At 42.8% G+C, this 13,030-nt stretch overlaps 1 protein-coding gene across 1 annotated transcript in view; it reads right to left on the reverse strand.

Annotated features, from left to right (window-relative positions):
* The window catches only part of LOC144798912 (uncharacterized), a 160,695-nt gene that overhangs the window by 21,926 nt on the left and 125,739 nt on the right, over positions 1-13,030 (reverse strand). Inside the window, exon 8 of the mRNA XM_078670024.1 lies at positions 7,051-7,106. Within this exon, the coding sequence (XP_078526150.1) occupies positions 7,051-7,106 (56 nt within the window). The remainder of the gene's footprint in view (positions 1-7,050; positions 7,107-13,030) is intronic.

Raw genomic sequence — 13,030 nt, forward strand, 5'->3', positions numbered from 1 at the left:
TAATTCCTTCCTTGAACATTCGAGAAAGTTTCTAGCGAACTCTGAGCTTAGCTGGCAAACCCAAAAATTAAGTCTAGTATCGACAGTAGTAGACCTAGTTAACGTCTGGTCTAGGCCTTTACTATTGTAGGTACTATTCCAATGCGCAGAGCCTATTGGGAAAATAGGAGCTACACTACAATCTCAGGGCCAAAAGGGCCCCAGGTGTCCGCTTGGGATTAAGTATGCTCTTGCCATCAGAGGTGCTCCATGCATCATTCATTGCAGGTCCAAAGAGGAAGGCCTGCTGCCTTTCAGGCAAGAGAATGTTGAGTGTTGCGGCTCAGCGCCCTTCAGTGGGAGCTTGCTTGGCTTCAAAGCCATTTCTCACTACTGACCAGAGACCGAGGATAGTAGTGGATCAAAGGCTCAGGCCTCTTTCCTGCCCACTCAGGGATCAACTCCCGTCGATGTAAGGATATTAGAGTGGATGGGGCTTTGACTTATGGCTCAGTACTGTGGCAGTTCTCACGGTCCTTGGTGTTTTCTTCGCATATGGCCCTGACGGTGTCGAAGTCAAATGTGTCCTGTCTTGGTCTTCTTCCTCGGAGGCATTCAAAGACAATGATTTGGAGCTGGGTGTCGACTGGTCAGCTGGGATGGCAGCGGGGTCCACAATGTTGGGCAGGTCGTTTTGACTGAAGTTTTCAGGCATCTTGGAGAATGCCTTGCTACATCAGTGAGTGTGCCCAATGCCTTTAGCTAAGGTTAATCTGAGTCTTTTTATGCCAACAGGAGATGCAGACCTCTTAGGAATACTTGTAATGTTGGTCAGAGAGGTAGAGGTTGCAAATGCTGTGCTCGTCTGTCCAAGGATATTTTGCATTGCACCGGGGACAATATTAAAAGATTGGGCATTCGGGGTGAGCTCGGCAGAGATCGCAGAGGACACGATTGAGTAGGGACCTGGGCTTTGCATGCCTGGTCAGCAAGGTGAAGCATTAGATCAAAAGACAGCAGTGTACCCATCAGGAGAATCGCGCTCCGTGATTATTCTCCAGACATTAACTCGAGGAGCAGCATAGTTAGGCACAAAAAAGCGGCAAGAACCTGTTTGATCTATGAGCCGATGCTGAACACGTCCAAACAAGATTGTGGGGGAAAAAACTATCTAAGGTGGCGTCAATGGCCATGTGTATTGGGAACTACGGAACAGTCACAACATCCTGTGATTTGAAGCTTCTTCAACAGAAAACAAGTTGTAATGTCTAAGCCGAATACCAGATGGTAGAAGTATGCAAAGCATGTATATCTATAGTAACACATATAGGGATTTATGAAGTACACTACGACAGTCCAGTTGGCATAACCTCGGAAGTGAAGCTGTGGTGCAGGCCTCAGGTAAATGACTTCAACATTGCCTGTGTGTTTATGTACACAATGCCTGGCCTCACTGATGAGGGTTAACATCCCAATCTATCAACCAGCAGTAGCCGACGGCGACCACACACGAGGTTACGCTTAAAATGAAGCTGCACCTCAAGTACCCTGAAAAACAATATCCAGAATTCTAGATCTGCACAAGTATAGAAGCGAAGGATTTAAGGAGGCACGCAGTGAGAGTGCAGACGCGCAATCTTTGTGAGCAAATATGATGAGGAGCTCTACAATCATCTTTATGAATCACAACTAAGACTTGTAAATATGATAGGCATCCTCTAATCTACAAGACAATATCTTCAAGTCCATGTCAACCACAGGTTTGAGCAGTTAGCGACGCAGGCACCTTGCTGCTTTTCATCATTTGGATTTCTTGTTGCATACACTAAATAAAAAAAAGGAGTTTATTTTTGAATGGTTAAACGTTTAAATTTTATTTCTGCCAAACTTTTCATCCAATCCCGTAAGCAAGGTTTTGTTTGGGGCGAATCTTAACCAGTTAACTGACATTCATCTCCCAGCTAATTTGCTCCGGCATGCAGCCAGTAGAGAAAAGAGAAGGAGATTCTCTGTAAAGTAGATGCAGGTATGTACATTGTCACTGCGTTATTTCTAGTCACGCACTTAAATGTAACCTGAAATTAAAACAGATCATGAACAATATAAGAACACACAATGGAAGTGGGAAGAGAAAGGCAGTCATTTGCAGAGGTCCTGTAACTCACATATCACCCGTCAATACGGACATATACCTTCTGCTAGTCAGTCAAGCGTTCATGCAACACACGTTTATGGGTCTGTAGCATTTAGTTCAGACCAGAGCAATAAGACAAAACCACCCTGTGTCCAGTACCCTCCAAAGCAGACAATGTTGTTTTAGCAAGATTTTTGCAAACAATAAGTGAGATTGGGAAGCTTGGAGTAAAATCTAACATCTTGCTTGGCAAACACAAATGTAGTTCATCTATTTTCAGACAAGGTCAAGAGGAAGGGATAAAGTTTAACATCATTTGCAGGCACTTCAAAAGGCTGCGAGCATCGGCCACATCTCTCAATACGGTTCCAGAAATAAATCTTTGCAGGAAGCACAAAAACAGAATACAAAGATCAAAGAGCTCTACGACAGTGTTCCTTTGCAAATGAAGTGAAACCATTCCGTGCCAGGTAATTCTACGAATCCCTGAAGCACAACGAAGAAGGTAGTGGGTCTCTGAATAGGGAGTCTCTGTGTACCACAGAGATTCATTTTTAATTCAGAGGCTATGCCACCGATGTATAATGGAAAGAAAATGGAACAATAGTCTTAACGCTGCAAAAGAAATGGCAAGGGGATTTCAAGTGAGTACAAAGCCTTGCATACAAGAAAGTACATCTGAGGAGTAAATTGAAAGGTTTTAATAGGGTGTGAGGAATCAAAACTAATAGAGCCATCTTCACAGCTAGCAATGGGACTGTGATTGCGATATGCTCCAAAAACTTCAGTAGGCAACAGGAATGGATGGGAATTTTTCCATACAGCACTTTTAATCTATTTTTCTCTTTCACCCAGTCCATTATAATACTTAACAGAGCCTAAAATTCAGTAACTTTTCGACAAGAGTACAAAAAAAGCAGCTTGTTTTGTTAACTTTATAAGAAAGTACCTGAAAATAAAGAAGCAATGATTTAAGTGCCTTACAAAAATTTCACCAGAGGCCGAGGATGCCTTCACAAACTAAACTCCATTTAATTTTGCATTACTTAACTACAAAATGCATTCTCTTCATACCAGTTCATTTAAATTATCTTCAAACAAAACAGAGCCTCACTTTTTCTGCATACTAAAGCAATTTACTGCTGCTGTTATTCACTGTCGTGTAAAGAGGAACTATTGAGGAAATATCCAAAATAAACTTGAATTAGCGAATCAATTTCTTTAAACAGCACAAGCCATACACAACGGTATTGTGATTACATAACAATGTCCTTCCCCCAAAGGAATTTTCTATGAGAAACTATAGAAAAACAATTAGTTACCTGTTACACCAATTCTTCATCAAGGGTATCATCGTGAAATTCCTAAAATTCAGTGTATCCTCACATATATGCAGAAAATCGGAACACATCCTCAATAAAGAGAAAAGCATCTCTCAAAACACAAAGTAATCTTACTCATGTGGACGCAATATGTCAATAATCTTTTAGAAAATGAAAACCAAGTTTATAAAAACACTAGAAAATATACCAAATGGTTTTTAAAACTATGTGGAAGGGCCCCAACAATCCCAACTTGCATCACTAACAAAGGTGGAGGGGGCGGAAATTGTGGAATTGTATTCCGCTGAGTTACATAAAAACCCTGCAAGATTCCGCAGACTTCTCTCAACGGGTGGAAATATGCATCTTGTGCTGCAATTTAGCACCAGTAGCATAAGCAGACTAAAAATCAGCGTGACCGGCATCACGCGATGCGCAAGAGCACATGGCCATGCAAGTTGCTTTTGCTGCAGCTCGAATATATCATCTACTCAAGCAACAGCAAATCTACTTGAGAGGCAGCCATCTGACCTCGACCACACATTGGAAAATGGCGCAGGGGCGCCAAATCTTGCTTGCATTTATAGAGCCACACGGAAAAAATATTCTGGCATGTGGCCATTGGCGATATTTGTCCGGAACTCCGCAATTCAACAAATTCTGCCAATTCCACGAGCAAAATGAAACATTCTGCCCACCCCTAATCACCACGTCAGTTGGTCCCTTATTAATTTTGACAATAAGGTGAATGAAGTAATGCCGCAAAACCTCCTTCTCCCATACTGGTGGTCTTGATGGAACAAATGTGAGCTGGCTCTGAATTTAATTAAATACCCATGAAGAAGAACTGATACTTCAGGCAAATAACGGTGTTCCCCATTATGGAATCTTCATCAATATTCTTCCACAATAGAAGAAAATAGCAAGAGCATTCTTTCCGAGGAGGTGAGAGCTGAGAACAGTTGAAAGAAAAGGGTAAAAAGATCATGATGGTGTCAACACCTGAACTATTCCCAGAGGAAAAATCTGGACTACTTGATAAGAGCCTTTTTGAGACAAAATTGAACACAGTCTTCTATTTTTCCATGAGAGGATGAGAGGGCTGACCAATTTCTCTACTGTTATGCCTCATTTTAACTGGCATTTGGTCACTGATAATCTGTGAGGTAATGCTGCTGTAAGCATTATGGACAGATGATCAGGTTATTATCAATGAAAGCAATGCCTGAACTGGTTTTCACTGATATGGTGCGACTTCGTCTTTTTAACCTGATGTACTGAAACCATTTTTGTTCAGGTCTACAGCATTCCTTTTCAAAACTATTTCTTGGCTTATGAAAATAAAATATAACTGTAGTTGAATGTGGACTATTTTTTGTTGACCTCACACCTTGAGGAACACATTAACTACTCCTGTTAATTGACAATTAAGTTGTGGTCATAAACATTCCCTCTTCTCAGGTGAACATGCTTTTTTGCTGCATTGGTCTGCAATGCTTGAACAGGTTCACAAGATGGTAATTAATATTATTAAATTACCCGTATGTTTATATTTTGATAGCTGTATTTTCTACTGCCTAATTTACCTTACACTGTGTACACATGTTAATGTAATACATTGGTAGCTGGAAGACAAATTGATGCGGAGATTATTTATAAATAATGTTTCACCTATATCTGACGAACAACGGACTTTTATGCCACACAGGATACAGCTAAAAACAGCAGAGAAATATTGTTGCATTTTAAGTGGGAATTTCCGTGGAATAAGTTGTGCACTAGGTTGTGTGGGGATCATCCCCTGACTCTGCCCCAATTCAAGTGCAAATATAGAAAGGATTGAGTGATGGGTTTTGTGCTGGGTAAATGGCTGATGGTCTCTCTCTTAGTTTTGCCCCATAAGCCAATTCTAGTGGACAACATGTATGAAACTATTTTTGGGACTCGCTTACAGAGGAATTGAGTCAGAGCACATACCTTATCTTGCTGTCTTCCAAATACCCTCTTCCTTCTATTTCCCTTTCATCCAAGTGCTTACAAGCAGCCTAGCTCTGTGCAAGCAACGAATATAAAATGAAGTACTAGAGGGCAGGCACGAATAGATGTTGCAGACGCAGTGACTGAGCCCAATAAGAAGCAGTCTTAACAGGTTCTGTCAGTTTAAATCAATGGTCTCTTTTGGTGCCACTCCCACCTTAGACTTTAAGATTGTCGTTCTGTGGCCTCAGATTAATTCCTGAACAGAATCTACAAGTTATCAGATGCCACTTTTTCAGATACGAAAAAAGGGAGACTATGTGTGTTGGTCAGCCAGCAACACCATAAAGCATCTAATGCACCGCTTAACTAATCAAGTGAAATATAAAATTAAAAAAAGCACCCCAAACCAACCAGGAATAGACGGAAGCAAATGGAAACATCTGTGCTCTATTCATCCACTGTAGCAAGGGGTTTGCCCACAAAGGAATTGTGGCTCACAATATATTGCGACTAAACAGAAATCAGTCCAAAAGAGCTTAATTGTTTGTGATAGATCCTCATCGCTTATTGACAAAGAGGACCTGCTCATGTCTACCTATGACAAATATGGGGAAAGTATCCCTTGTATAAAGCGGACAACCTTCTTGGTATGGCAAACTCATCATACTGTCTAAAAAAACATATTTCAATGTAAGTGTTGAAGGAAGTTGCACTATTTAATCGTCCAAGTTAACAATGCTGAAGCAATTTATAAACTTTGCTGCTACCGCTCCGTTTGTGGGTCTGCTAGAGTATCTATTCAAAAATAGTAGTGTGTGCAGAAGGACACCCGACATTTCATTTCTAAACTGAGGAAACGCAGCATATTGTTCTTCGGTCTACGGCATTTGCACTGGTTGCCAGTTTTTGGCTAAAGTGGCACCAGGGCATCTGGTATAAATGTAAATGTAAATGTAGTTGTGCTTATATAGCGCACAGCTACCCGCAGTGGGTTTCCCGGCGCTTGCTTAGGGAACCCGTCCTGGTATTCCCCTGTGAGATAGCAGGGTATCCACAAGGTGAAAGTCAGGCATCCCGCCGCGAGGGGCCGTTGTGGAGATTAAGCAAGCTATTGCCCAGAGTCGCAGAGTGTGAACCTGTGAGTCGAGGAGGCACCGGGGCGAGAATTATCGAGTCCGTGGAATTTTTAGTCCAAGACCCGCCGAGGCGGGGAATTGAACCCTGGTCCAGGACCGATCTCAGCTTCCGGGTCTGCTGCCTCTAACCCCTGAGCCACACTTCTCCACAAGGTATACAAGGGCACCACCTCTTCAGGTTGGTGACGCCATGCTCCTGGTGGTCCCCAAGTCTGTTCACCTGTGAGATAAGATTTGTGCTGAAACACAGACCTTTAATTCTTTGTAGGGATTTCCGTAAATGCACTCTAAACCATTTTGTTTGGTGCTAGGCATGCTGATGCAAGGGTGAAGGAACTGCATTGGCCTCTTTATTGAAATTTGCTTCACTTGTACTATAAGTTTCCTTGTGGACACCCTTTATGTCAAGGCAAAATTAATTTCACACTGTAAAGCTGCAATCAATCAAGCTAGAACCCAAAATGCATACCAGCACAGAGGAAACTTCTGCTCATCTCACCTTTATTTCAACCGATTGTCCATTTCTTGACTTTTGAATCCCAAAGTGGTCTGGGGCTAAAAGTAAAATAGAAACCAAAGTTGCAATATGCTAAATAAATCAAACAACAAGTGGTAGCATTTTTTTGCTCAATTACACTGCACAACAGATTAGTACTAATGTAATTAAATGCACCCAAATAAAAAGAGCGACTCAGACAAGTTTTGTACATCGCAGAATTTGACAATTGGTGGTGATCCAAAATAGTTTTTAGTTGAGATATAATCTGTAATTGTCCATAAAGTTATTAAAAGTTGGGCACTGGAATTAAACGCTCAAATGCTAGATTGTTCTTTGTGTTTAGCCGTCCTACAGAGGTGGCTTTGAAAGTTTTTTGTTTGAAATCATTGCAATTGCACACAAAAAAAGTATGACGTCACATAAAATCAGGTGCATGTGGAGTTGTGAACCTCTTTTTATCATTTACATAGGCTGTATTATCAACCTTTTTGTAATCTGTTTAAGTATTAGGGGAGCAGTGGAATGTAACAAACTACAATTAAAATCATTTTGCTTACAGTCCTTCAATTTGAAGTACTCGGCCTCATGCCAATGTGGAAAGCTGGAATTAAATGCTCACCTGCCTTTGGTGCCCTTGCAGACAGGCTCTCTAAGCATGGTTTCCCACAAATATAATGTAAAACAATGGCACTACTTCCCCCAACATGGTAGGCTTTACTTCGTATCAAACTAAAAGTTGTACACCATTTTGCCAATAGAATTCTTTTCTACAATACATCCACAGAATTTTAATTGCGAAAATAACTTTCTTAATTAGGTGACAAACATCAGACCAAATCAAACCAAGACAGACTCTATTAGTCTATATGTGTAGTATGATGGCCTGGATAAGAAACTAAAGTCAAATGTCACAAATTTTAATTCCCTATATTCAAGCTATATTGCTGGTTCCACAATCCTCAACAAATGGCAAACCATTGACCCACGATATAATAGTGGAAACAAAGGTTGTAGAAATACACAAAAGAGCTGCCTGGCTGTGTATGGCCCAACTGGTTTCAAAGAGAAGACTCCTGCACTAAGCTAACACATACTCAAGGCAGTGCAGCAACTGCCTGGAAGAGTTATCCCCAAAGTCTTCTGGGGCAACACTGACCGAGACAGAAAGCAAGCACATGGAAAAGTATAACAGATCTTCTACTACCGTAGTTTAGACCGAAACCACCAAAATCCAAGCTGCTGTGTTGGCTAGTCTGTGAGAAAGTGCCTCTTTTGACATGGTTGTTCCCCACTTTTTGCTTGGTATTTGACGTGGTTTCGATTGTAGTGCACAGGGTCCTTGCCAACCAATCCCCATGTGCCAGTGTTTTTTCCCTACAAACATATCCACAATAGGTACTTCTGTCCCCCTGTAATTCCCTTGTAAGTAGTACTCTGGGTAGCCAGGGCCTGGAAGGTGAAGAGGGTTCCCTGGGACCCCCTCACTACAACTATACCACTACCCTTGCAGTGTGCATGCCCCTGGAGGTGAAAAACGACACAGTCGACATGGCACTCTGCCTAGGTGCCATGCCAGGCTGCACACCTCAAGGTATAGTAAGTCACCCCTCTAGCAGATCTTAGCGCCCTAAGGCAGGGTGCACTATACCACAGGTGAGGGCATATCTGCAGCAGTATATATGCCCCTTCAATACTTAAGCCAATTCTTAAAGAACTTAAGTGCCAGGGAAGCCATAAGAAGTACATGGGCTGGAAACTTGACAACTCGAGTTCCCCAGCACCATGATGGCTTCACTGAAACCAGGAGGGCTTGGCACCAAACAGCTCCTTGTAATAAATCCCCACTGATGCCAGTGTGAGTTTTATTAAACCATGTAATCAGAGGGCACATCAGAGGTGCCTCCTGAAAACCTACCGACCATGGTGTCGTCACTGACTGGGTTTAAGCAGCCTGCCACATACATATATCTTTCTGGACCCCTGGGTGTACAACATATGCTCTCTCGGAACTGAAACAATGTACATCCTGGGCGGAGGTGTCACACCTTCTCCCCCAGGATGGGCACAGTGCTTGAAGTGGAAGCTTCAAACGCCTTCTGCCTTTGTAATGTAACCCCCCCCACAGCTTCTGATGGTAGCAGCAGATGGCAGGCACCAGTTTACACCCCCACTATGGGCCAGAAAACCGACGGGCAAACTTAAAAAGACTGCGATGGTGCCAACTCCACCACTCGGGTGGAGGAGGTGAAGTTAAGCACAGTTTCAGTCCCCTCCATCTTAAAGGAGAGGGGACTCTTACAATCAGAGATAAGGCTGTGCCCCCTCCCAAAGGAGTGGCATAATAGAGGGTGCAGTCACCCCAGGTGAGGTGCCCATTGGCCCTACCTGCTACTCCCCTGAAACACCCCTAAATCCAGTATTTAGGAGGCTCCCTCAGAATTAAAAATAGATACCTGCAACCTAAGAAGAACGAAGACGACACCGTGCAGCGAAGAATGAAGACGATTAGTGACTTGGCCTCAGCCGTACCAGCCTGTCTCCAGCTTCAAAGACAATGGGAGAAGACAATGCCCATCCTGCAGCCATGAACCTCCAGAAACCTGAGGAATACTGCCTGAACTCTGACAAAGACCAGTACTCCTGAGGACAGCGGTTTTGTCCCCAAGAAACAAAACAAAAGGACGCTGATGCCCTCTGGATCCACGAGTCCTTCCCACTCTGCACCTGATGCCTTTGGTCCGCATCCAGGTAGACCATCGACCCACAACAGGTTCCCCAGCGATCCGGACTTCAAGTCCAGCGTTGGCTGACCCCTCCTGGAGTCCACGACGCCGACTGCAGCCTGAATCCAGAGGCTCCCCTAGACTGAGACCGGAAAATTTTTCGCTAAATGTCTTTTAATGTTAATAACAGAATGGGTAGAATTAAATAGTATTTTACCGATGGAACAAACGGGGTTTCGTAAAGAGCATGGAACCTTAGATAACTTGACATTATTACAGGTGATTGTGGACAAGCATGTACGTGTTCGAGGTGGCGGCATATATGCAGCTTTCATAGATTTCTCCACAGCGTTTGACAAGGTGGACCGTCCAACGCTGTGGAGAAAGCTGGCTGTATTGGGTATGCCAGTGTATTTACTTGAATTGGTTAGGTCTCTCCACTCGAACACGTGGTGCAAGGTGCTACAAGGCGGAGAAAGGGGTCTTTCTCAATCTATGCCTTCTCAGAATGGGTTAAAACAAGGGTGTATATTGGCCCCTATATTGTTTTCACTATACACGGCAGACCTACCATCTTCCATAGCAGCATGTGAGGGATTAGCCCCGACTATCGGAGGGTCATCCATATCGATCCTAATGTATGCGGATGACATACTTGTTTTAGATTTGACCCCGAAGGGTTTATCTAATCGTCTACATGCATTGAATCAATTTGCTGAAGCACATTACATGAAAATTAATATATCGAAAAGTAAAATCATGTGCATTTTTGGTAAAAAAAAATGTAGGTCTGGAAATTATAATTGGGCTATCGGTGGACAAAAACTAGAGGTGGTTAAAACCTATACCTTCTTAGGCAAAATAATTTCAGCAAATCTTAGTGAGAATCCCCATATTGAACATAACTCACGAAAAGCGCGGGCCCAAGGTATGGGGTTATGTTCCTTGTACAATGCTACAGGGAAGAGGCATTTCTCACTTTTTCTGGAAGTATTTAGAGCAAAAATTCCTGCAACTCTACTATATGGAATTGAATTAGTAGAGTTGAAACAATGGGGATTTTTGCAAAAGATGGAAGGAAAGGTACTAAGGAAAATTTCTTCCCTTAATACAGCATGTTCTACATCCTCATGCAGGCTGGAATTCGGACTCCGAAGTTGCTGGGTACAGGGGTTGGTAGCCCTCGTAAGATGGGTCACCTGTCTGGCTAGAGGTAAACCGGGTTCCCTACGAGAAGCCATCAAAAAGGAACTCTTGGGCAATTTTAATGAGTTTTCCTTGTTAGTAAAAAACTTCAGAAAAGCAGTACTTTTGCTAGAAGTGGATGAAAGCACTTTATTTCTACTCTCACCTTCTGAGCTAAAGTCTACATTAAAATGTGCATCTTGGGAACTCGGTTATAAATTGGATATACTTGCCCAACCCAGACATAAAGAAAGGGAAACATTGGTAAAAACATATATCCCAAAGCTGGCCCAACAGTACCTTACCTGAAATAGCCCTCATAGAGTCCGTAGATTATGGTACCTTCTAAGACATGATTTGCTTCCATTAAATCTCCTTTTAGCAAAATGGTATGGGGTATCCCCAATATGTAATTTCTGTAATAATGCTGTACAGGATCGTAACCATGTCTTGTTTATCTGTCCCGTATTGCGCCCATTGCGCTATAAATGGTTAAAACCAATTTGTCTACAACTAGGAATTCTAAATGTAAGAATGTTCTTCCATGCACTTTACTGTCCTCCTAATGAAATGTTCTGTTTTAGAGTTTTTAATTTTTTTAAAGGGTTTTTAGATATTTATTAATGATATACAGGGAGACGCTTGATGATCGCTTAACCAGTAGATATGTAGTGTTCCTTTTGTCTTGTTTGGTGATTCATTCGTTGTTAATACTGTATAAATTGTGTGTTTATTTTTATGTGGCCCTCACGTAGAGCCAAAATCATAATAAACTTTTTGACTTTGAGACCGGCTCCGGTAAGAAGATCCTAATGTCTAAAGGCACCCCCTCACCCGAAGCCCTGGGCCTTGGTGAGCTGAAACGACGGTGCCCCTACAGCTTCCTATATCTCTACTTACCTCTGCTGTCGCTGTTCTCCTCCTGCCACTCTGGTGTGACGCCTGCAGCCTGTTCGTTGGAAGCAAGTTCTCCATTGAAGAGCATTGGGTTCCCAATGCTGAAATTGCAACCTCAAACTAGCCATCCCTGTGACACTGATAGTGTAGGTATAGTGCAGCTTTATGCACCCCCCAATGCTTGATCTCACGCCCAAAGCAAGTCCCCAGCAACTGATTTACCTACCCGCGCGCAGTGTGGCTTTGAGCCCCCGGCCAGTTATTGGTAATTCCAACACTGGTATCAGTGTAGGTTTACCAATGTGGGTTGTTTGATACCAAACATTCCTATTTTCAGTGAAGCCATCGTGTAGCTGTTGAACTTGTTTTAACAGTGTCCAGCACTGGTTTAAAATGGATTCTCTGGTCACTTGTACTGGCAGTAATAAGACTGTCCAGCACAGGGGCATATCTGCTTATTTAGGTATACCCTCACATGTAATATTCAGCACCCTGCCTTAGGGCAGTTAAGCCTGCTGTAGGGGTGTGTCTTACAGATTTTACATGCAGTGTAGGGGGCATGGCACACCAGGAATGTGTGCCATGTTGTGTTTTCACTTTTGTCTGCACCAAGACACGCAGCCTGCAATAACCGCCCTGCATGTACTTGGTGAGGGGTCCCTTAGGGTGGCACAATTCGTGCTGCTGCCTTTAGGGGCCCTCTTTAGTAACCTCAGACCCTAGGTACCAGGGGTACCATTTACTAGGGACTCACAGAGGGTGCTAAAGATTTTGCCAATTTGGGAAAACAATTGAACATTATTAGGACCTGAACACTGGTACTGGGGACCCAGTTAGCAGAAACCCAGTACACATCAGACAAAGTTGCATCAAACACCAGGCAAAAAGTGTCTGTGTGAGGGGGGGTTGTTACTGCAACAACAACCAAAGTCTTTACATACCCTGAAAGGTTTGTACACCTCTAGCCAGTAATACAATTTTCGTGATAAAAGCAAGACACTAACCTTGCAGCCAGAGCCTGAAATGAAAGATAAAATACAGATCTGTTCAGGACAATCTGTGAGCTATCCTCTTTGACCAACAGGTGACCGTCAAACACACTGAAGGCCGTATCTCCAACATGCAATTAAAAATAAGGAAAAAATAGAACAAAAGTACAAAGTTATAAACGGTTG

The sequence above is a fragment of the Lissotriton helveticus genome, chromosome 12 (assembly GCF_964261635.1).
Source record: "Lissotriton helveticus chromosome 12, aLisHel1.1, whole genome shotgun sequence".
Lineage (NCBI taxonomy): Eukaryota > Metazoa > Chordata > Amphibia > Caudata > Salamandridae > Lissotriton > Lissotriton helveticus.